At 35.8% G+C, this 25,024-nt stretch overlaps 3 protein-coding genes across 3 annotated transcripts; 2 read left to right on the top strand and 1 right to left on the bottom strand.

Moving 5' to 3' along the window:
• Nucleotides 1-9,314: 9,314 nt before the first annotated feature.
• PCOAH_00004100 (Uncharacterized protein) lies at nucleotides 9,315-10,200 on the top strand (the record flags this gene model as incomplete). Its single annotated transcript, XM_020057225.1, has 2 exons — nucleotides 9,315-9,398; nucleotides 9,535-10,200. 2 exons carry the CDS (start codon nucleotides 9,315-9,317, stop codon nucleotides 10,198-10,200), a joined length of 750 nt encoding a protein of 249 aa, XP_019912803.1.
• Nucleotides 10,201-17,628: 7,428 nt separating this feature from the next.
• On the top strand, nucleotides 17,629-18,276 carry PCOAH_00004090 (Early transcribed membrane protein; the record flags this gene model as incomplete). Its single annotated transcript, XM_020057224.1, has 1 exon — nucleotides 17,629-18,276. One exon carries the CDS (start codon nucleotides 17,629-17,631, stop codon nucleotides 18,274-18,276), a length of 648 nt encoding a protein of 215 aa, XP_019912877.1.
• A 2,604-nt stretch (nucleotides 18,277-20,880) lies between these two features.
• PCOAH_00004080 (Uncharacterized protein) lies at nucleotides 20,881-21,835 on the bottom strand (the record flags this gene model as incomplete). Its single annotated transcript, XM_020057223.1, has 2 exons — nucleotides 20,881-21,504; nucleotides 21,701-21,835. 2 exons carry the CDS (start codon nucleotides 21,833-21,835, stop codon nucleotides 20,881-20,883), a joined length of 759 nt encoding a protein of 252 aa, XP_019912850.1.
• Between the last annotated feature and the right edge of the window lie 3,189 nt (nucleotides 21,836-25,024).

The raw sequence follows: 25,024 nt of genomic DNA, 5'->3' as shown, positions 1-25,024 counted from the left end.
CATATGAAAATAGAAGAAATTAACCAAGGGGGACAGTTATTTTTAAGAACGGTTTCAAACAAGTTTATATGTGTATTGGCTTCATTCTTTTTATAATAATGTTCTTTTGAGTTTACTCTTCACAGAGTTATATATTGTTTTTTCATGCTATTATTTCTTTCTTCGGCGGTTCTCAATAGGAATATCAGGTTCTTTCGGATTCCTTTTCGGGTTTCTCTTTTCTTCCTTTTTCATATAATTACATATTCTGCACAAAAGCCAATTTTTTTTTATCATTAAAACGTATACAAAAAATTTGTAATTATGTTTCAATTTTAAGTGTTCCCTTTTTCCATTATGTGTAATAAAACATCTATGTAAGTTTATGCAGGAGAGCTTCTATTATAGAATAACTTCCTAATGGATGCCGATATACGTACACATATATAATGGCAGATTCCTTAATTGGGAATAGTAGATTTGACGACGCAATGGGTTATGCCCTTCAGAATACACCGTCCCAATATAACGCAAGGTCACATATAAATAGAATGTAACTCCCCTAATTACGACTTTTTCCGTTGTTCGTTCTTTTTAGAGATGGTTAATAAATTATTTTTTCCTTTACATCAATAGGGCGGTATCATTTCTACACGTGTGCGGGGATGGTTCCTTTTTTTCTTCTTCATATCTACATCAAAAAGAGAGATAACCTGTAAAATTTCTATTCTATCAATTATTCATATACAAATTTCATCCTGAATCGATAAAATTCCGTCAACCGTTGAATTTGTCGGAGTGAAAGATTTCAGTGTATTATGCTCTTTCTTTTTTTTATTCTTTCCTTTTATTCCCTTTTAACCATTAGATGCACCTTTCGAGTACAACCCCCATATAACAGTTAAAGTACCAGGCACATTGTTGTTCCAAAATTCGAACTCCTATTTTCCAAATTTCCACTTATTTTCCACACACACCCTATTTTGCACACAATGGAACCTTCATACTGAAACCTTTATATCCTTCCTTCTAACACCCTTTTATATCTATAACTCTGCACCCTGATACTTAAAACCTTACAACCTTGATTCTTATACTCCTATGCCTTGGTTCTTATAATCATACAACCTGATTCTAACACTCTCATCGTTACTTCTATACCCTGAATCCGGATCCCATATCCAGAACCTGAACCTAGGTTCCACCTACCTTTAACCTGCCTGCCACTTATCCTTAACCCGCCTCCTACACCTTCAACTATTAGCTCAGAATAATGCCGCACTTCTTTTCCCATTTTTTCTTTTATTCCCTTTTTAAATGAGTTCTTTTTTTTTAAATTATATGATTAAATATATATGTGTCCTTCTGCTTAGTCATATTATTTTTTCACCGTCTTTTTTTTCTTTACCAAAAAAATTGCGCACAAGGTGGCTTTTTGTCAAAGTAATATGAACAATTTGAACACAACATGAACTGAACAAATCACTTTTTTTTTTTTTTTCCCGTTTGACAAAATGGCTTGCTAGTGAAATACATTGCAGGAAAATGAAACACTCTGGGGGGAGGATCACCGAATGGGTGGAAATGCAAGGAACGGAATTACGAGAATGAGCTGATTTCTAGGTGGTTCATTCTCATGTATCCTCTCCAAAGGCACATTCACGCATTACGCTGTGCAGACAAATCTGGAGGTCACCTTAGGGAAACACACATGTAGACGGCTGATGAGCAAACCGAATGTTCATTGTGCCAATAAGTACCATGGATAGACCTCTTAGCAGGGGCAAAGCTTACCGTGTTGGACGGAGTCACATAACCTTGACAGCGTCATGGAAAGTGGGGGAAGGACAAAACAGGGGAGGAATGCCCCTCACAAATCTATCAGGCACGATGAGGATGTATACCCTTGGAGCGAATGCATGGAACGTATATTTTCGCGCACTGGGGTCCCCCCTTCTACGCTGCGGGGGAAAAACTCTTTGCCAAACGTCACCCATTAGTTCGCATAGGTGAATCGAAAAGAGGGGAGGAATGTGTGTGATCTCCTAGAACGTTTGAATAGCCATCGGGATAATCCCTTCTTTTTTTTTCCCTTTTTTTTTGTTACGTTGACGGGCTATACATGGCATGATTATTTTTTTTCGTTTTTTTAATTTTTTTATTGGCACTTTGCTAATTATGATAAAGTACACATCCCAGTTCATGAATATTTATTTTTCTCATCAACAAATGCATGAAGCAATTTAGAAAGAATAAATCCGAAATAATTACACACAGTTTGAGCTATATACACATTATGTCATGTTTCGGATTTTTTTAAATTTTCCCTCCACTCCTAAATGATATTTTGATGTGTATTCAATGGATTGATAGTTTGCTCAATTGGTTGAATGAAAAGGGAAGAACATCATTACAACTTTTTTGTTCTTATGAAGCACTTATTTATTCATTTTATTTATTTATTTTTTTTTTTCCTTACAAACGTGATTTTAACATTTATGAATATCCAAGTGTGGAATTAATCCGAATAGCTTTTTGCACATTTTATGGAATGTTAAAAGTGAGCATGTTTAACAGAAAAATTCATTTGATCAAATTAACATGCTCAGTATATCAGACTTTTTCGTGCGCTACGTATGTATCCATAATGTGTATAACATGTGTGTATTTTTGCTTTAGGACTTTTCTTTCTTTCTTTTTTTTTTTATTTCTTAGACTTTTTCTGTGTTCATTTATAAACCCTTTCCCCCATTTGGATGAACATAATTTCTCTTGTTGCAAATGCTTGACGGTAATTTTATTTTTACATTTTTTTTCAAATGACATTTTAACAACTATAAATTGTGCATAATTTGCAAACGCAAAAATATTAGTCCCATTTGAGAGATATTTTTTTCTCAATGTGCAAACTTATCCCAATTGGATCACTGAACTGTTGTTAATTTTCAATATTTTCTTTTCTTTACATTTTGGGAATATTTAAAAAAGTTCCTCAACTTGTCAACATACATGTCAAAAATGAGGCAATTGGGGGGCTTCACCCTTTTTGTATTCTTCGTAAATTTATACATTCACCAAAATAATGTTATGAGCAAAGAAATTGTTAATTTTAAAAATACGAACTTGAGGAACGGCTGGAAAGGTAAAGACATCACCCTGCAGGGTGAAGAAGAGGGAGAGAAGGAAACGAAAGAACAGGAAATCAAGCCAATACAAGAAAGAACTGACGCAAATATAAAACAGAAGCAAGTTAAAAGGGCTGAGAAAGCAAAAGAAGAAGCTTTGAAGGAACAAAAAGAAGCAGAAGATGAAGTGGAAAAAGTAGTAGATGCAGCAAAAAAAGTAGGAGCAGAAGCAGAAATAAAAGATGCTCTGGAAGAATTAAAAAAGATAGCGGAAAAGGCTAAAAAAGAAGCACAAAATGCTAAAGAAGAAGCACAAAAAGCAAATGATGCACATACATCTACTATGGCTGCTGTCTACGCAAATCATGCTGAAAAGGCAAAAAATAAGGCGAAGGAAGAAAAAGAGAAGACTAAGAGGGTAGCCCAAATAGTACAGCACGTTGTAAATGCATATGAAGCAAAGAAGGAGGCAAAGGATGCAAGCAATAAAATAAGTGGTACAAACAAAGCTCTAAACATGGCAACATTAGCAAGTAGGAGAGCAAACGAAGCATTCGACAAAGCAAAAAAACACGCCGCTACAGCAAGAAGCGCAGTCGAAGAAGAACACGAGGCAAAAACAGTACAGAAAGCACAGAAAGCACAGGAAGCATCCGCAAAGGCCAAGCATGCAGAAACAAGTGTTAATGAAGAAAGAATAAAAGCAGAATTAGCAGCTGCAGTAGCAAAAGCAGAAGCAGCAAAGGAGGAAGCAAAGAAAGAATTCGAAGAAGCGGAAAAAGCAAAAAATGAAGCGGAAGGCGTAGGAACGGCAGATAATGCTAAAAATGCAAAGGAGAAGGCTAATATAGAAGCAAAAAGGGCAAAGGAACAATTAGACAAAGCAGAAACATTAGCAAAGGATTTAATTTCAGCAGAGTACATAATAACGGAGGATTCATTATCCGGTGCAAAGAAAAAATCTTTAGAAGCGCAACAAGCAGCGAATGCAGCAAAAAGTGCAAAAGAAGAAGCGGTAAAGGCAGCAAGCGTAGCAGCAGAAGTATTAAAAGCAGAAGCAGCAAAAGCAGAAGCATATAAAGCAATAGAAGATGTAAAAAAAGAGGGGGAAAAAATAAAAGAATTAGCAACAAAAATAAAGGATCCTGAAGTATCAGAAGAAGGAAAACAGGCAGCTGAAGCGATAGAAAAGGTAGCAGAAGCTGAAGTAGAGAAAGTAACAAGTGAAGCAGAAAAAGCAAAGGCTGCAGCAGATGAGGCAAACATAGCAAGTACGCTGGAGGAAGCCAAAGCAGAAGCAATGAAAGCAATAGAAGCTTCTAAAAAAGCACAAAAAGCAGCAAAAACATCCGTACAGAAAATAGAATTCGAATATCTGAAACTGATAAAGCAAGACGCATTAGAACCATTGGACACATCTGCAGAGGAAGGTGATAACGTAATCGACAAAAATGAAGAGGTAGCACAGGAAGTCGAAGATCCTGGAAGTAAGGAAGACGATGCTGAAGAAGAACATGACGACGACGTTGAAGAAGAAGTGGAACACGAACTGGAAGAAGTGCTGGAAATAGAAGAGGAGGAGGAGGAAGAAGAGGAAGAAGAAGAGGTGGTAGAAGAGAAAGAAGAAGCACCCCCAGCAGAGGCGCACGAAGGACAGTCAGATACGGCAAACTCGGAAGGAAAAGAAACGGAAGATAACCCGCCCCTTAGTGACACTGAGCATGAAGAACAAAATCCAAGTGTGCAATCCCAGGAACCGGATAACAAACCATTAAGTGATAGCGGAGCCCAAGCACTTCTGGCAGACAAGAATAAAGATCTTATGGACTTAAAAAAAGAAGCTGACAAAATAATAAAAAATATAATTAGCACAATTGACGGGGACACAGGAGTCCTAGACACGCTCAAGGATTTCGCGAAAGATTTGAATCATTTAATTCTGAAATGGTGAAGAATTCCAGGTGCAATATTTTACTTTTTTCAGCAATGCCATTAGCTATGTTTCCCTTTTGCCACTTTAAAAACTGACTCAAAGATGGCTACAGTTGTTGTTAGGCAAACTATGGAGGAGCCCCCTTTGAGAGCAGAGGCAATAAAAAGGGAGACTCCGAAAAGAGCCGCTGACGCGACTGCTCTTGGAGGACGCAACGGGGGAAGTCTCCTCCAAAGTTGGTACCCCTAGAAGCAGCGTGACAAAAACAGAGAAACTGCAAAAGTGCAGAAAAGATATCCTTTAGTGTGTCAAATGAAAGAACAAATTTCAATTACAGGAATAGCGTACCAAATGGCATCTGCGGTTGCGAATATGTACTTATATGTAAGTATAAATAGTTGTCTTAACGCGTTTTAGCGGATTATTATAATGGTACCTTTTTTCGTTTTGTCTGCAAGAAGGAAGCGTCAGGGGAACTTCATGCTTGCGGTTTTGCTGATGAGCTACGCGAAGTAATAATCAGCCCTCTCGTATTTTTTTAAAATTTATTTAAATTTTTTTTTTTTCCAGTAGTTTTCTATTTTTTCTATTTCTCTACCTTTATACTTTTCTATTTTATATTTTTCTATTTTTACTTTGTGAAACATTTTAAGCAAAACGGGTAGTTACCAAATGAGCGGCAATTCACTCTACAACTGGGCAAAGAAAAAATTCAGGCGAAATTTCCCCCGTAGGTTGTTTTGTGCAACGGCTAGGGGAATAATCTGATCCATCGGTCGATGGTTCCTCCCCAATTTTTGTACACCATTTAGGTAAAAATATCTCTTTATGTAAAATAAGTGACTTGATATTTTATTGAACATATTAAATAGCGCAAAAAAAAAGAAATAGAAAATATATATGTTACAACTACAACGCTGGAAGGGTGAAAAAAAAAAAAGAAAGAAAAGGTGGGCCATTAATCGTTGTGCACAATTTGAGGAACCGCCAAGCGGGGCGCGGCTGCGGTGCACATCTGCTTTTTCGGATGCGCACGTGTGTATGCAGAAAATGGCTAAAAGGCGAACGGGGTGAAGCAAATTTTGCTGCAAGTTTTAGGAAGCTTGCGGGAGGGGAGAAGCACATCCGCAAACCGTCGACAACCAACTGCAAACTGGCAACTACCAACTGAAAATCGCCAACTGGAAACCGTCAGCAACCAACCGCTAATTGCATTAAAAAAAAAACAGGAGAGTGATGAGAAAGAGGAACAGAGAAAATTCCCGCCCCCCCTTATACGCAACACCGATCCAAAGAACTTTTTTTTTTTTTTTTGGGTCCCTCCTTGTGTGTAAAATCCGTCAAGGGGGGATGTTTACCCACAGAGGAGTGGCCCCCCTGTGTGGAGATGTCCTAAAGATGACATGAATGAACGAGCGGATGACCGTATGATTGCATAGCCACATGATTGCATGGCTGCATAACCACGTGACCGCTTGACCACGCCGCCCCCTATCCACATGCAAAGCAACCCGGGTGACATCCCAGATAGGCACCTGGCCAAGTCTCTGCATTCGACAGACGTGAGTGACATTTGTGCCTCACCTCACCAGGCCTTCAAACAGGCAAAAAAAAAAAAAAAGAAAAAGTAAATAAAGTAAAATGAAGCAAAAAAAAAAAAAAGCAGAGTGAAGCAAAATAAAATACAGTGCCACAAAATAACTCATGGGCCGCAGGACAACTTTCCTTCCCCTTCGAGCGGAAAAATCGGACACAGGTAAATATGGACTGCCACCTATAAGAATCACCACTTGGGTCATTATTCATTTAACGTTTGCAACCCTCCTGCTCGCTAAAGTGTATAGTCTGGCAGTTTGCCATTTTGCCCGTCTGTTGCCCGTTTCGCTATGCACAGTTTGGGTGTCCATGCCCAAGTAGGTTTACTTCACACGCGGATGGATTGAACTCCCACGTACAGCCGGTTTCCCACAATGTGCACCAAACGGAGTGCATAATTCCACATGGGCACACAACGCAGTGATCATTATTCGTCATACCCACGACGGATGTTACAAATGATCGATGCGTTACAGCAGAGGAAATTCTCTTTTCTTTTTCTGATCATTTGATTCTAACACTTTTGGGGAAGGACCCACGGAAGAAAAGAGGATCACACACGAGAGGATAGGGATGTCCTCGTGAAGGAGATAATCTTACATATGTGTGAAGTGGTACGGAGAAAAGTCCATCACTGTCCTGCAGGGTCAATTTGATCGGGGAGTCTTTACCATTGAAGCGCTATGGGCGAAGCATAGCAGAATGCGCATAGGTTATACTTTCCCATTTCGCCCAAACAAAGAAAAACTAAACACCTTTTGCGTTGAGCGGAGCTCATCAACTGTGTACACTCCATCGTTAGCTCACTTTCGCTGTTACCTTATGGCGAAATGTGAAGTGGTTTTGCACGAAGAAGTCCTCTATAAGGCAACGCCAGCTCCTCAAAACAGTGTAGAAAAGCTGTGGCAAGGCGAGATTGCATCCTTCGGAACAACACGTGCTAGTTTAACAATTCAACAAAGAACGCCCGTGTACCGGTGGAGGGAAAACAAAGAAACAAAATTTTCTTTTTTCCTTTTCCCTCTTTCTCTTTCCTGTCCTATTAATAAACAGTAGAACGATATATAAACGCATAATAGTCCGTAAAAAAGAAAAAGAGAAAAAAAAAAAAAAAAACGAAAGCATTGTCATTAAAAAAAAAAAAAGAAGTTTTTTTTACGAATATAGTGTATATGAGAAAAATCCGAAAAAAAAAAAAAAGGAAGGTTGTTAGGGGTGGTAGGTTGGAAGGAAGGTTGTTACATGGGTGGTAGGGTAGAAGGAAGGTTGTGTTAGGGGTGTTAGAATGAAGGGTTGTTAGGGGAGAAAGGAAGGGTGGTTGTTAGGGTGGTAGGGTAGATGGAAAGTTGTGTTAGGGGTGGAAGGTTGTATTAGGAGTGCTGGAAGGAAGGTACTTCCTAATGGAAGGAACGTTGTTAGGGGTGTGAGATTAGGGTTAAGGTTATTGGAACAGGTTCTTTTCTAGGTTATGGAACAGCAATATAGCCTGGTATTTAGCTTCTTTAAGGGATGGTTCTTTTTTTTAGGGAAAAAAAAGAAGAAAACGTAAAAGAAGACAAAAAAAAGGACAAAAAAAATGACAAAAAAAAGAACAAAGAAAAAAAAAAAGGAATGAAAAAATTTTAAGAAGGAAGAAAAAAAGCAAAAAAAAAAAAAAAAGGGTTTAGGATTCCGCGTTTCAGTGTATAGAATTTCGCATTTTAGGGTGTGTGTTTAGGATTTCGCATTTTAAGGGTGTGTATGTATAGGATTTCGCATTTTAGCGGTGTATGTGAAGGACGATTTCGCATTTTAGGGGTGTGTTTGTGTAGGATTTCGCATTTTAGGGTGTGTGTATAGGATTTCACACTTAAGGTTCCCGGTTTCAGGGTGTATGTAGGATTTCGCATTTTAGAGTGTGTGTATAGGATTTCGCATTTTAGAGTGTGTGTATAGGATTTCACACTTTAGTGCGTGTGTGTAGGGTTTCGCAGTTAATGTTCAAGTTTTCACACTTTATTTTAGCTGTTTTAGGGTGTAAGAAGATCAATGTGGCCTGGTGTTTATCTGTTTCAGGGTATAAGAAGAATAATGTAGCCTGGTGTTCAACTGTTTAGGGAGGTGTATACATGTAAAGTGTGCATGCAAAAATAAAAAGATGAAAAAGAAGAAAAAAAAAAGGGAAGCCGCTTCCTTCTCCCCGCAAGAATTATTCTTGAAGTGTTAAACATTCCTATATCAACATAATTTAATATTATGCACTTCACGATAGCCCATATTTAAAGTGCATAGTTTAAAAAAAGTTGTAATTATTCTATACCCATAGTTATAAAATAATTGTGATGAATAAAAGTGAAGTATGAATATTTTTCAAGAACTCATATACTAAGGACTTTTTTTTTTTTTTTGACAAATATATTTTATACATAATGATGACATATTATGCAGAACACTAAATAACCTACTATTTTTTTCTATATATAATACTTACCATTTGAAATGATTCCTTCTATTTATATACAATGTTTCTCATGTATTTAAAATGTACATAAATTAGGAAAGAATGAAGATATCAAAGAAAATAATAATGAATTCAAAGAATCCATTTTTCTAATGATTGTATAACAAAAAAAATATGGATGACTTTCTCTTTTGTCAAAGTAGATGGAATTATTACAAAGGAACAAAACAATCCCACATAAATGAAAAAAAATAAATTTCTCATTATTATCAAAATTTGTATATACATCATTTCCATTATAACACGCTGGTGTTACAATGACGTGGTATAATATAAAAAAATATTAAATATTTATTTCTTCTATGTTGTGCTTAGTTTACTTTTAACAATAAAATTACCCTTCTACATTTAAATGAATAGCACTATTGCTCATAATATAAATATCCATTTTTTCTTTTCAGTGTAATCATGATAATCCTCGGGGGATGCAGTGCACATTGGTCCATGCTGCGAAATCAATAAATAAACGTCTACTAACAAATGACCCAGAAGAAACACCCAAAACTGTAAAATATGAAGAAGTTTCGCCTGGTTCAGATTCAAGTATTGAAGAAAAATGTAATAATAATGGAACGAAGTTAGCAAGTAAAACCTTGAAAGAACATTCTGCTTCAAGTAGCAGTATACAATCCACAAAAAAAAAAAAAATTAAAACTCGTATTTTGGAACTTTTGAAAAAAATAGACAAATATGGTGAGAAGAAAACATTCATGTATTTATCATATTTATATAACCTTAAAAAGAATCCGAATATGACTAAAAAGCTGTTTATAAAAAAAGTGCTCAGAAGATATGGGCTTTTTATATTTTCCCCTGTCCTAATTAAATTGATAGTAACAATAGTGCCAGCAGTAGCATATGCAACAGAAGCCTTCAAAACATATCCTTCCTTATTAGTTGTATATGCTGTATTCCATGTATTAGTAGCCCAAATCTTAGGTGCAGCTTCCATATTATCCCTGATTTATTTCTTAATAAAGAAAATAAAATTTGACATGATAGCAGATAAAAACCCTAAACTATGTTATTCTGAATACAGTTCTTTTGTGAAACATATCTTTATATAAATGGAATCTGAAACATTTTTGAGAAAAGGGACACTCTAAATGTCATATTATTAATTATTCAACCATAGTGAATTCACCTGGATAAGTGCAATATCTAAGGCACACAAAACGAAGGAACATGTGTATTTGTGTCATATGTGCATTCACATGTTCTTACTGCTTTATATTTCATGCTAAATCCTTTGTTTTCAGTATGATTAACATTTTTCCTGATAAAATGCACATATCTGTCTTTTCTTTTCGCACATATCTCTTTGGAAATATACTGCCGGCGCATTAACGTAGCATAAGACAACTGCATTGAGCGCTACCCACACATTAAGGTTAATTATATACTTAGTCTTAATAAAGAGCAAACTAATTATGCTTTAATTGTATGTTTGCTCTGCATTAGCTATTATATAATAAATCATATGGAACTATTTTAATTTAACATAAATTAATTTGCAATTCCTCTTATTATTTTTTTTCCTTTTTCTTAAAGTGACTATAAATTTTATTACTACGAATCAAAATTGAATTAGTGTTTCCTAATACATGACCTTAGCTTATTTATTACGAATTACACCCAACACGGTGAAGCTTAAAATATGGTTACACATTTTATCCTAGCTAAACCGTGATATGATGTGTACATTATAAATTCATACTTCTCTGAATAACTTAAATTTATTTTATAATTACTGTAAACACAATTATATGGATTATGGTGATATAATCGATTTTTGAGTAATAAAAGCACATAAAAATAGCGTTATTACTAATGGTGCGCTATGGGACCTATAATTACACCTTTCCATAAATTAGGGAAAGGAACTGAATTTTATTTCATTTATTTCGCACATGGATGCCTCTTCCCTTTTTCTTTTATAAATGCTCCAAAATGTATACTGTGTTTTTATTTTTATGTTACACATTTCCATTTTTCGCAATAAAAGCTTAAATTAATATATGGATTATCTCCATATAATTATGAATATGTTATAATATATAATTCAATTCGAAAAAACGAATTTACGCATTGCCATAAGGACATATTTGTGCTTTCACAAAATTGAATTCTCATATTCGAGTCTATCAAATAATAATTCATAGGGATCACGTAAAATTAAAATGTTCATCCCTATTACTTTTACTCTGCATTTTTGAGCTTATTGCATTCTTCCAATTTAGGGTCACATAACTCAAAAGGAATAGAATAATTGAGAGAATAGTATAATCGAAAATTATACTTTCTGCATTTATTTAACCGCTCAAAATGTGACAGATATATATTCATATATATTTATATAATGTACTTCTTCACTTTTTAAATGCACTAAATGTGAGATTATTTACACGCATTACATGCATTGTACCACTTTTATAAGCAATAAATAAAAAAAAGTATGTTCAACCATGTTATTTGCACTTGCACATAATCATGTGAATAGAAAATGTGTTACAACACACAAGGTTCTGTACATTTATATAAAAAAAGAACAATAAAAAAAAAAATTTCATAACATTTCACGTGTTCTCTTAATAACAAAATTAGGCACTTAAGGCGTACATATTTTAGCCAGTTAATTCACAAAAAAAAAAAAAAAATAAATAATAAATAACGTTAAAAAAAGAAACCTCAAATTATAAATATTATGTATCTCCTATTTAGCGCTTAAAATGGAATAAATGATGTACTTTTCTTGATAATTCACGCATATATTTTACACAGTTCCGATGGTTATTATATGTGTTCTTGTGTAGCTTTGTGTTGCATTCTTGTGCCATGATAGTACATGGAATGGCATAATATATGACCTTAAAAATGGAACACGAACTTCATAAAATGTTACCCCTTGAATGAACAAGTTTACTTATTACGATTTCAACGCCACTGCGCTCTTACATGCTTATGTGTGTGTTCTGGAAAACATAAATTTTCACATTTTATTAGTAGCACACATAAAAATAATTTTTTCGCATTTTTCATACGTTCATACATATGTTCATAATATGTCCATACATATACTAATACATATGTTTATTCATGGATGCATTATATTATGCTTCAAAAGATCTGTTGGAATAAATGGATGTTATTGATTTGACCACATTCCTCTTATATTTGTAGTAAACCGCGAACCTTGTACGTATACACACATTATGCTTCAAAAAAAAAAAAGAACCATATCAAGAAAAAAAAATGAATACATACTATATAGTTTTGCTCGAATTTAATAGAACGTTTACACAAGAAATATGAATTATCGCACATTAGAACATTTCTATTCATAAATTATATTTTTTCAAATTGTAACATATGATCCTAACGATATCTGCAAAGAGTAAACACCGTATGTGGTTCCTCATATTTTTGCTTGAGTAATCAATAATGCACATGTTAACAAATAATTTATTTCTCTTTGATAAACGACTAAGCCCTCGTGGATTATTCACATTTTATATTTTTGACAGTAATATATATTTTACCACAAAATTGTGCACCCTCCCCTATAAAGGTATATTAACAAAATTACATGTCTCTACAAAGTTCATAATGAATCGTGAACGCTTAACCTCTCTTCAGTAATTCACTTTTGGGGTTTAGGGGCTGCAACAGTGTGCGGCTTCACATAATGCGCAAAAGAGCGCATTTGATGAGATGTGTACGACAAGAAAATGGAACGGTTTTGAAATGTTTATTGAACGCAATTTTAGCGGCTTCTGCTAAATTGAAATAAGGACAAATAGCACTAAAATTTATCGTAAATTTTACTGTTATGCATATAAAATATAGATGTGATTTATTCTGAAATGTCAAGATTTGTGTAAACGTGGGGACAGAAAAAAAGAAAGATTTTTTCCCCTTTCACTTTCTCTATTAAAATATGCACTTCAAATTGCACGTTTCTTTATTTTAGCAGCAGTAGGTAACTTACGCGCATTGAGCGAATAATTTTAATCACTAGTTGGGGGTTTGGGAAAATACATCATTTATGTTCCTTCGTCCTCAAATTTTCTAAAGGATAAACAACAAAAAAAAAAAATTACGCAAAATGATGCCAACAAAGGGTTACCAGTTCTTTCATAAAAGGGAATTCGTTCCCCGGGAGGAAGTCTTAACAATGTAAGAATATATAGTAGCGTAAAAATGAAGCGGCTCCTTAACCCAGTGTGTGCAATGTTCACATTTAATTATTACCTGTAGAACCGAACCTATTTTTCGTGGAGGTAATATTAAACTGAAACGTTCATGCATTAGCGAAGGAGAAGAAATCAATTTTTTCATCCCCAAAGAATTATCGACATGTTCTTCAAGATGCCAATCGTACAGCGTTACCATCCCCCTTTTTGAATGTCCTACAAATGGCTATGGTCCAGTTGGCTGATATTTTGATGTGCCGACTACTGAGCGTTAAGGCTGAATATATATATATTCTGCCCGAGTACACACTTTACTTCTACACGTGTGTGTTTTCCTTTTCGTAACGATGCTTCTTCTTACATCAGTGTGGTGAAGGTAGTGATAGTGGTGCGAAGGGAACATAAAAAAAAAAATGTGTCCCCCCTTATAATGACTCACCGAAACATTTTCCACATAGAAAAGAGTAGCCCTCCTACAGCAAACTGGGGAACCTAACCCCCCACGCTCCAACTTCTCCAATGTTGCTCTAACTGGAGCTATCCATTCCGTTCGTTAATAATGTTTTTAAGAAACTCGCGTTTCCTGAGTTCTGCAAAAAGGGAAAAGTCCTCCGCTTATAAACTTGACATTTTATGGAGGGAGGAAACCCTATGTGAGAACTCTTTACAGTACATTTACCATACGCTAACGAACTTAAGGAGGAGAACATCACAAAAAACACATATTCATTTTGTGTGCAGAAAAATGGTGCATATCGGAATGTGTCCTAAGAGGTGCCATTCATCTCTTTTGTTTTTTCACTTGCAAAAATGCACAAAGGGAACGAATGTAAAAGAAGACCCCCCCTAGGCGGCGTCTATAAATAATAACTATATGTAGCTTGTCTTTCACCCCCCACAAAATGCTAAAATCGATGTACCAAAACGATCCCTATATATTTCACCTGTAAGCAAATAGGGACAACAACGTCCTTTTAGGAGGAAATTAAAATGGCTACTATTTTCCTGCTTATGAATGAGATATGTCATGAACACTAACTGCCTGATGGCCGGATAAAACATTTATTGCGACAAATAAAAAAAAGGAAAATCGAAAATGCACGGATTAAGAAGTAAAAAGTGGGAGTCGGTGAATTATAAAGTTCCCACTCTTGGTAATGCATACAATACACATAAATATGTGTGCTGCGGAGGCAGAGTGATCACTTTTTTAAATGGTTCCGAAAGGGATATACGGATTGCCTCGTCTCTCACCACGCAAGCAGGGGAAAAAAGGCATATACGCCATATTACGCAGAACTTATGAAAACCAAAAAATGCAATCCTCTACCAGAAGATAATTTACATGCTTCCTTATGTACATACATAGCGCGGAGAGCAGCCGAATGGAGTGTAATGAAAGGATTCACAAAATTAGAAACACACGTGAAGCTAGCCATATCATAAAGCTCACATGCGCATATCTACTCTCTTCCACCAAACCCTAACAACTTCTGCGCGCTTAGCATTTTTTACTTTTTATAATCAATCGGTTTGATTTACTCAACCACAGTGATAGTGATTCCTACATAAGTTTATTTCATTAATATGAAAATATCTATCATGCTATTTTTTATATGGACAAAAAAAAAGCAGAGTATACAATGTGGAACAACACATTGACGCAGAGTTATAGGCGATTTTACTTTACCACAGTTCGGGGGGGGAAGGGTATCTAAAATGAACTCCCACCCTTCCCCAAGAATGACATAACGACGTCAAGATATTTACATTTTCGGCAAGTACCTCACACACTGATGAGGAGGCACATCGCATACGATACGACAAGAACATACATCACATGCAGCTGCTCATTGGAGTCATCTACCTATGTGACAGAAACTGTGTAATTCGTGAAAACGAGTGGCAGTAATTCACAGTGGTATGAAAGTCACACGGACTAAGTGAACATGCGCTGCGTTTCTTTCCATTCCACGTCACACACATGATAGGAAGATGAGGATTTTGCTTGCCCCATTTATGTCTACGACCTTCGACAACAAAAAAGGGGGTGCTCACCATGAAGGACGATTTGTATAAATGCACATTTGGTAAAATATGCAATGGATTATATATTAGCAGTTTATCGATTTTATTTACTCGGAGGAGTTTTCACTTTTTATTAGCAATGTTAACCCCTGTGTTTCTTTAGTTCCCTTGGCACGTTACAAATCGGGAACGCTTACTTTTTACACAATAGAATGAAACATCTGGAGAGGGGGAATGGGGGTACGGGGTGGTAGGTCCCCTTTCCATGACGCCAGAAGGGTAAGTAAATAATGCAACTCAGTTAAATGGAGCAAATTGAGCATATGCTCAGAATTATAAATTTTAAAAGTAGCAATACTGCTTTATATACATTTTATATACGAGCGTATGCATGGTTAATAGAAATTCCCTGGAATGTATTAAAGGCGGGAATGGAAAAATCGCGCTGATGCAAGTACAATAGGTTTAATGGAATATATGCAACGGCGTCGTTAAGTAGCACGCTTTTTTTTCTTCTTTTTCTTACGTATTCTCACATGCATAATTAAGATAATATGACACTACTTTAGTTCTTTTTGCATGTAAGGAGGTACAAAAGCACAGCCACGGTGTGCTATATGTACACCGCACAAGGTTGTACAGGGGCAAAAAAACGGCATTCATTTATTTACCCTTTTAAAAGTTGGCTCGTTATGTTAGCGCACCAAATAGGGGTTAAATTGGGCCCTCAAATTTCTTTTAACTTACTCCTAGAATTGCCTCTACGCCTAATGTTCCGCTTAACTTACAACTCGTTCGATTCGCGAATTTTAGCAAATTCTTATACATATAAACTTAGAAAACAATTTGTAAAATAATTAACTGGAAAAGAAAATTTTACCTTAGAAGGACCTAACGAGTTCGCCATAACCCCCTGCCCCCCCCCTTTTTTTTTTTTCTCTTCTATCGTATGAGAAAAAAATAGGAAAAATAATTATTTTGTATAAATAGAGGCACCGCACTGCTATATATATACTATTTAAAAATATCTACAGCAAAGTAACACACAAGAAAAAAAAAAAAAAAACACACATGAGAGTGCGGGAAGTTTAGCTAGGAGTATAATAAATAATTTATATGGATTTGGGTATGGCACTATAAATATATATTACATACTACCACCCCCCATGCATGCACACTTAAGGAAGGACTTGCCGATTTAATATGGCTAAAAAATGGTAATTTTTTTTTTTTTAAATGGCCAGAAAAATTTGGCAAACCTTCTCTTAGGTGCGCAAAATTACTGTACCGCCACATTATAGTATTCGCTTAACAATTTAATGTGCTGTTTGGCATATCCCACGCGAGTAAATGAATAATTCAATATATTTATACTAATCCTTATCTTTACCTTTCCTCTGATCAAAAAGAGCAAAGTTCTAAAAAAAATAAAACCTAGAACAGTGAAGAAAAACTAGAAAAAAAGAACTAATAAAATAAACAAATCGTCAAAAATTACATATGTACTATTCTATTATCACTATAAAAAAGTGCAGAAGAAAAGAAAAGAAAAAACTAAAATCATCACAAAAAAATTTGCTTTCTGTTCAAGGGGATTTTTACCCGTGCTCAACTAAGAAAAAAAAATTATTTTTTAAAAAACCTTCGCTTTAGTTTTTTTAAAGGTATATATATATATATATACAAAATAATATATTATTATATTATACACTACACTATCAATATTATATATTGCATAATGGTACATTTATCCCCCACAGTGCGTATACAAAAGTAAATTTTTCTATTTATGCATTTTTTTTAACGCTTTGTTTTATTTCTAGAGCTATTGTTTAGAATTTTTTTTTATTCATTTTTGTTTAAACAAACCCACTTTATTAAACAAACATATTCATTCTTCCCATTTAAAATTTAAATAATTTTTTTTCTTAAATTTCTCTTTTATCATTATTTTACCCACGCTTTTTTCAGCATAGGCTTTTTTACGCAACACAATTGTTACCTAATACGTTAACGCTACTGTTACCTTATTAAATAAATAGTAAGGAAAAAAAGCAAAAACAAAAACAAACAGAAGGAAAAGAAAAAGATAAAGTAAAAAAAAAAATTAGCATTGAAAGAACAAAGTTATATATAAACTAAACCTAACGCAATCCATTCCCCTAAGCGCTTTTTTAATAGCCCCCTAAAATAAGCCCTCCGCAATTAAGGCCAAACATAATAAAAAACTAAATCTTTTTATTTACTATCTCCTTTATTAACAGATTTTTAAAAATGAAGTTCACCAGAGCATGTTCAGTTTTCGCTTTCCTCCTTGCTGTTAAGTTGTTAACCCCAGAATGCCAATGTGATCATGTAGTACATAAGAAGCCCCACGTAAACAACAATCACAGCCATGGTAGTGGTAATTGCGGAGCCAGCCATGGCAACTCATCTGCTAATTCAGGCAAATCAGGAAATTCAGGCATTTCAGGCAATGTGGGCAATTCAGGCTGCTCCAATGTGGTATCAGGAAACTCTTCAAATTCTGTAAACATCCCAGTCTCTGGCGCATCTGTATCATCACCTAAATTATCAGTCCCAGGAACAACCCCCCCACCAGCACCAACCCCATCTCCAGTAAAACCCTCACCTAAAGATGACGCGGGAAAAGCAATTGACCAAATTGACGACCAAATTGAAAAGAAAAATAAAAAGAAAAAATTATGCATAATATCATCAGCAGCCACAGCATTGGCTCTCTTACTAGGAGGAGCACTAGGATTGGGAATTTACAAAAAGAGAAAAGCACCAAAGGTGAACGCAGAGAATACAAATGATGCCCCCGCCGCCGACAGTTCTGAGCCTGTCGTAGAGGGAAATACCGAAACCCCTGCTGCAACTGATGCTCCCACCAACCCAGAAACCCCACAAGAATCATAATTAAACAATAACGCTGTACCTTGTACATATAAGTGCAAGTGCGTATCCACATGTGCACATGTTTATTCACTCGTGTGTAAATAAATAGGCATTTAGGCATTACGTGTGCCGGAACCGTTGCATATGTTCCGCACGCACAGGTGCGCAACTTGTACATGTATGGACCACTTCATATACTGTTGTTCCTTGAGGTTTTTATTTTAATAGCACAGACCACAACCATGAGAAGATTTATTATTTTTTTTTTTTTCCTAGATTTTTTCATTTTAATATTTCATTCTAGTGTTTACTTTTAATTATATATTTATTCATTTAAAATTAAAAAAAAAAAAAAAAAAAAAAGAACACCCTTTACATATCTATATATATAAATGCATTACAAAAATTTCATGTTCAATGTTTACATGTTGCATAGTAAATTTGTAATTATTTTGTGAGAGTAAGATGATAGAAAAATTTTGTGCAATAGATTTTTTTCCTTTTTTTTTTTTTTTAAAGAACTTTTTAATGATTTGTTAGTAAAGGCGTGCACAATTTTACGTCCTTTCGGCAAATCATAGAGACATGTACTGTTTCACTCAACTACACGGATTAAAAGTATTCGTCTGTGCATATTGTGCGAAGCGAAGGGAGTTGCTGTTGTGTGATTCACGGTCAGGGCGCGTTTCGCGTTGTGTAAAAATGTCCAAGTTTTAACTGCTCGGATTAGAAGATGGAGGTAGCTACGTTTATGCCCTTTTGCTGCATTTCAGTTCGTTAGAAGTCTACACCGATGCTAAATGTGTGCGGCGAAGGGAAAAGGTTGTAAAAGTAAACCCATCAATTGGCAATTACCTATGGCGCATGTCCCCCTTTTTTATGCCTACCATTTGGAAAATAGAGCGTATTGTTGGCGAAAAACGCACCAGGTGGAGAATTATCCAGGGGGCATTTCTTTGATACCACAGGTCGTAACTAGTGATGCGTTACGTGGAGCAACAACAGAGATGTTTTCATGTCCAAATGCGAAATGTATTTTTGAAAAGGGGAAAGATTATAAGGTTTTATCTATTTTTTTTTTTTTTTTTAAACTCCATAAGTACCTTTCTGTTTTTCACCCTCCCCCGGATGGCATATATATTTGCCCTGGAAAGGGCGCAGAATTTGTGCTTGCAAAATATGGATCCTTATTTTTTTAAATGTACTTTGTCACACCAGAACGGGGCGAAGAATTGTCTGCTGAGAAGAATTGTTTTTTTTTTCCCATTTGCACTACGTGTATACATACACATTTCGTGTAGTGCAACTATTGTAATTTTTTTTTCCCCCCCCTTGCGTATTGCATTATCTCAAAAGGGTGTTCATGAGACAAAGGTGTACAACAAATTCGCACACACGTAGGGGGCAAACAAACTATTCTGAGTGAAAAAAAGGAAAAGAGTAAATTAACTGAGCTGTTTTTTATTTGCGAATTATTTCTTTACGCCGCGTTCTTTTTGGCAATCATTTAGGTTACCCTGTGGGAAAGTTTGTTTGTGTGCTGGTTGATTCATTTTTCTGCTAATTTTTATTATTGTTCGAGCTTCACCATTTGGCAAGTCAAAAAGGGGTATTTTTAGGGGGGCCCAAAAATTGTAGTCCACAGGGGTGGTTTTTTCCTTCATTTCATTTTTGTTCATGTTTTAAAAAAGTGTGCGTAAAAAAATGTGAACTGCAAGCGGAGGAGTTGTAGATAATTCGTCCTTATTTCTGTTTGGAAATATCAACTGTTTGGTGGACCCTTTTATTTGGACCCCTCCATTTTGTGCACTTTGCCATCCTGCGCCCTTTGGAGGTATCATTCGGCTTCCATCTGCCATCAGCTACCTTAACTGGGTAAATTCCTCCCAGCGTTATGTTGTATCAAATTGGGATACTAAAGTTGCGCCTAAAAGTGCCCTCATGTTAACAGTTGATTTCGCACTTCTGCATGCAGCAACAGTTTTTAAACGAAAAAAGGATAAATGCTTTCCCAGGTTCATTAGAAAGACATCCATAACTTCACAATTATGTAAAGTGAACAATGCAAAGCAAAAAATTTCATGAGTGTAAGAATGCATATTTTGCGCGTGAAAAAAGTCAGAGCATTCAAATGTGCTTCGCGCGGATTGGGCATGTCAGTTAAATGTTAACGGGGCGAATATGGGGGGTGGCCCCTCGCGCAGGAAACGGAAAATAATCCAAAATGAGTAGAAAGGCAAACAAAAAAATAAAGAAGCTAACAAATGAACAAAAAAGGATGCGTTATGTAAATCACAAACGAAGCAAATTCTTGCTAGCAGACGAACTAGGAGTGAAACGCTGCGTCACAGCAGGTAGGCACCCTTAAGGGCCACCGAGTTTTGATAAAATTTGAATTATCCAGAAGAGAGCGATTTCTCAGAAAAGTGAATTTCGAATTAGGAATATGGCAAGTATAGCACATAGACACAAATGAACTACGTCCCCACGGGGTTGCTAATTTGGTAAGGAAGGAGCTAACCCTGTGAGGACAGCATGGTGTTCTCCCCCTCATTGGGTTTCATTTAATTAGACCGTTTTGTGTGGTGTTCCCCCCTTTTGGCCGGCTAAAATGATTATGCACACTCATTGCGACCAGTAGTTTTTCAACTGATTGTGTAAAATAGGCATCCACATTTTTTTCTTTTCCAATGTGAAGTTCTCCCACCTGTCTATTTTATCCGCCATATATTTCTTAAATTCATCAATAGAATTAGATTCTTTCTTTAGAAAGTTGGCAAAGTCGTCTAAATCGTTTGCATGCATTTTCATCAAATTGCTCATCAGGATGTCACTACACTGCCACCAGTATTTGGATCTATATTCATCTCTTATATTATTTTCTTTTGCAAATGACAGAGTGAAAACCCACAGCTCATCAACCATAATAAAAAATTTCCTTCTCAGATAATTATTTAATGCGAAGTACAATTGCATCATCTGTTCTTGCGTCATACCTGGTCCTGATGCATCAATGGTGTCCCATATTTCTTTCTTCAGATCTTCCTTCAACGGGGTGGAATTTCCTGGAATAACTTTTGGTTCTTTCTCTTTCGTTTTTTGTTTAACTTTTTTCTGGGTCTTATCTACTGCATTTCTATCCTTTGTGAAGCATCTTTTTAAGATTGGGATGAACGCTCTTAATTTTCGTCTACTTGCATGGCTTGGTTGAGATTTTTCTGTTTCGCTGCTTCTGTTAGTTTGGGCGTTCTATTGAAGGGGGGAGGGGTACGCGATTGGTAAAGGAGTGGTCAAGTTTAACATAGTGGTGAAAAAGGCGCAAATATTGTTGTAAAGATGGTTAGTGCCGCCAAACAAAGTGACAACCGCAGATAGAATGAACAGCCAGTGTGCACTAATGGGCAGGAACAAAAGTACACATACGAATCTGTGAACGGGTACTTACCAGAAGGAGAAGCAGAAGAAGGACTGAAAAAATGATTTTAAAACGATTATTAGAGGCAAAATGTTGGAATTTTGTTGCCCCCTTTTTTTCCCTATATTGATGTGAACATGTGCGTAACCTCCTGGTCGCATTCATTTTACATGATATTATTCTAACGAGTTAGCCGTGCGGTGGCAATTTGGTGTGCAGTGAGCGGCATATATATAAGGACCAGCGGTCTTTCTTTGGAGCATCTCAGAGGCGTTTAACTGAATCAGTGGACATGCGTGCAAATTATCACTTTAACGTTAGATCTGTGTAGAATAGTTCTAGAGTGGACACCTGGTCATAAATCAATACTTTTGCCCTTACTTAAGCATAAAAAGGGGGACTACCGCATGAAGAAAATTAAAAATAGCGGTGTGACGGGTACAAAAAAAAAAAAAAAAAATTGAGGCACTTCTCATCATACAAAATCAGCACGTAGCGCTAAGAAGGTTCAAATTACGGTCGCTTCGGTGTAACGAAAAAACGATAGAAAAAAAAATTTAAATACAAATTTGCAAAAGGAGAATGATGAAATTACACACACACATTTTTCTTTTTTTATTATACAGAGTATGACAAATAAGTTAATTTTTTTTGTTAGATGTATCCAGATGGGGTAATGCAAAATGGAAATGGTTTTACACCTAAATTGGGGGATCCCGAAAAAGTAGGTATACCCCTATATTTAGGGAATTATTTAAGTGAAAAATAAAAATGGATCACCCCCATGACCCATTTTGTTCACCTCAAAATGAGGAATTCAAATTTGTCACATACACACGTGAGTCAGATCACTCTAAAAAGCTTACATTCTAGAAAGGTTTGAAGTAAAAAAAATTACAAAAAAAAAAAAAAAAAAAATCACTTCCCTGGTAACCCGCTTTCTAATTCTAACTTTTACAATTTAGTCTCCTTATAGAGGAAATTGTGAGTTCCTTTTTGCGCGACTAAACTTCACGCTGTGCAACAGGCGAGTTGTAATTAGATATAATTCCCGTTCTATAAAAATTGCTGCAAAGGGGCAGTTGTTTTATTTTTTTCTCAACCTTGCCACTTCGTACTAGCAGAACAAGTGATGAAGCAACGTGCCGAATAAATCTGCGCTTAGGTTAGGTGTCGACATGGGAGGCGGCTACATCTGCACCTATGACTTTGAATGTTTCTTTCGATCTAGTACGTAGTGCGTCACCCGCAAAAACTCCTTTCTCTTACTTCTCGTTTTTATGCATCTAAAGGGTTTATAAAATGAAGGAATAATGCTAGTTTTTTTTTTTTTCGTCGGGGAGATTATAACACATCTGGTGAAATGTCACCAATTTGGGTGATTATTTGACCCAATCAAGGTGTAAGCCTCATTTTTTCAGATTTTCCCACTTTCTCCTTTTACCAATACTGTTAACTTGGGGAAAGCATCCCCTCGGCGTGATTTCTTTGTGAACACACATGTGTACACTGATGTGCGGCCAAAAAAAAAAAAGGAAAAAAAGTACCCACCAGATCAGATTTGTTTCGCGTGAATGAATAAAGGAAATGAAAAGGATTATGAAATGATTTCTCAGCAAATACGGCATAAACACCCGAGTGGGAAATAAAATAAATTCAGCTGTAAGAGAAGTTAACCAAATATATTCGCGAAATGTAGCGATAAAAAAAGGCCAAAATGTGCATGAAAATAAACCTCAATTTTCAGTATACACTTTTGCGAATAAAGCTTTCTGTAATGGTTGGGAATTACCCAATCGTTACACTTCTAACAGATCAGTGTGGTCATAATCTATAATTACATTTCAGCATTCGTAAGAAAAGGGGGACAAAATGAAGAGAAAGATTTAACAAATGAGGGGCTCCCTCATGTAAATGAAAATGATTTCCTTTGACAAAAATACTGAAAGGGGTCTTTTAAGAATGTGCAACGATTTTTAATTCTACATTGATTCACTCATCCGCACATGTTATCCTTTTTATATGCCCAGTATGTTTCGTCCTTATTTTTTTGTGGAACTCTAAGAAGAGCGAATGTTTCCCCCGGATGGTAAACACAGATGGGATTTGCTAACCCGCTGATAAAATTTGCTATTATGTTTTTGTTTTAGTGCCTTTATGTTCCCACGACTCTCTTAACGTTTCTCATCATTGTGATCGATTTGTGGGGAGGAGTGAAAGGTTTCAAAATTGATATCTACACCAAGGGGTACGCAAATAAAAGAGAACAAACATATACACATTTATATGCATAATAACTGCACAGACGGGTAAATACGTAATGAGTGGGTGTACCGTTAAGTGGGTGTGAACAACGTGTCCCTTCCACAGGGAGACACTTTAAATTGAGTCACCATTTGTTGGCTGCCACGGTTGCGATATTTCAGCCAAATCCTATTATGATGTATACAATTAAAAATAATAAACCTTCAAATTTTTTTTTTTTTTTTTTTTTTTGGCATTATGATGATGCTATTCGGGTGAGCATTTTTGCTACTTCGATTTAATCATATGTGTGTGACGTCTGTGGCAAATAAAAATATGTGCCGCTATACAGACGAAGGGGAAAGGAGCATCCTTACAACACGCGTCAGCGATGTAGCTGCAGTGCAATCGTGATGGTGTCCCTCGAGTAATGCTAAAGAAATAATTCACAATATGCCTGACGTCTACGCTTATTCAGGTGTGACCATAAGAAGATACCTCGCATCATATTTTGCGAGCACACACAGATGGCCCCTTCACAAATAACAAGCCAATTCTTATGTTATACTTATTCATATAAAATGCATTTGCAGTTAGAGAAAAAGTTCTAAAAAATAGCGATGCACGTCCGCGATAGATTCAACCAAGAACCTAGCGTTTAGTAAATAAATACACTTGCGTAACTTATGTGTCTTTTTTTTTTTATATCGCCCTGGGTTAGTTAACGCAGCTTTAGTGTCAATAAAAATGGCATGCATACAAACATTGTGATGAATTTACCGAAATGGCCAATTAGCCGAAAAAATTTTGGAAAATGAAAAAAAATTATTTTCCCCTTTGAGGTCCTTTTTGTGAGAGAATTAATATGTCCTTTGTTCATAATTGGTTGAGCCATTACTGCTTTGTTTTTTCTTACTTGCTATGTGTGAATAAATGCAGCACGTTTACCCTCTAGCAGAGGTACTATTTTTTACATTTAGTTGCTCCGCTTTTTTTTTTTCTTTTTTTTTTTTTGCTTTCCAAGTTCACAAAATCTACAAATTCGTGTACTTACCATTTTTACGTCCCTATAAGTTTCTCATTTAGAAATTATTTCTAAACGGACGCTGC

Source organism: Plasmodium coatneyi, chromosome 3 (genome assembly GCF_001680005.1).
Source record: "Plasmodium coatneyi strain Hackeri chromosome 3, complete sequence".
Taxonomy (NCBI): Eukaryota; Apicomplexa; class Aconoidasida; order Haemosporida; family Plasmodiidae; genus Plasmodium; species Plasmodium coatneyi.
This window is presented reverse-complemented; position numbering and strand designations above follow the sequence as displayed.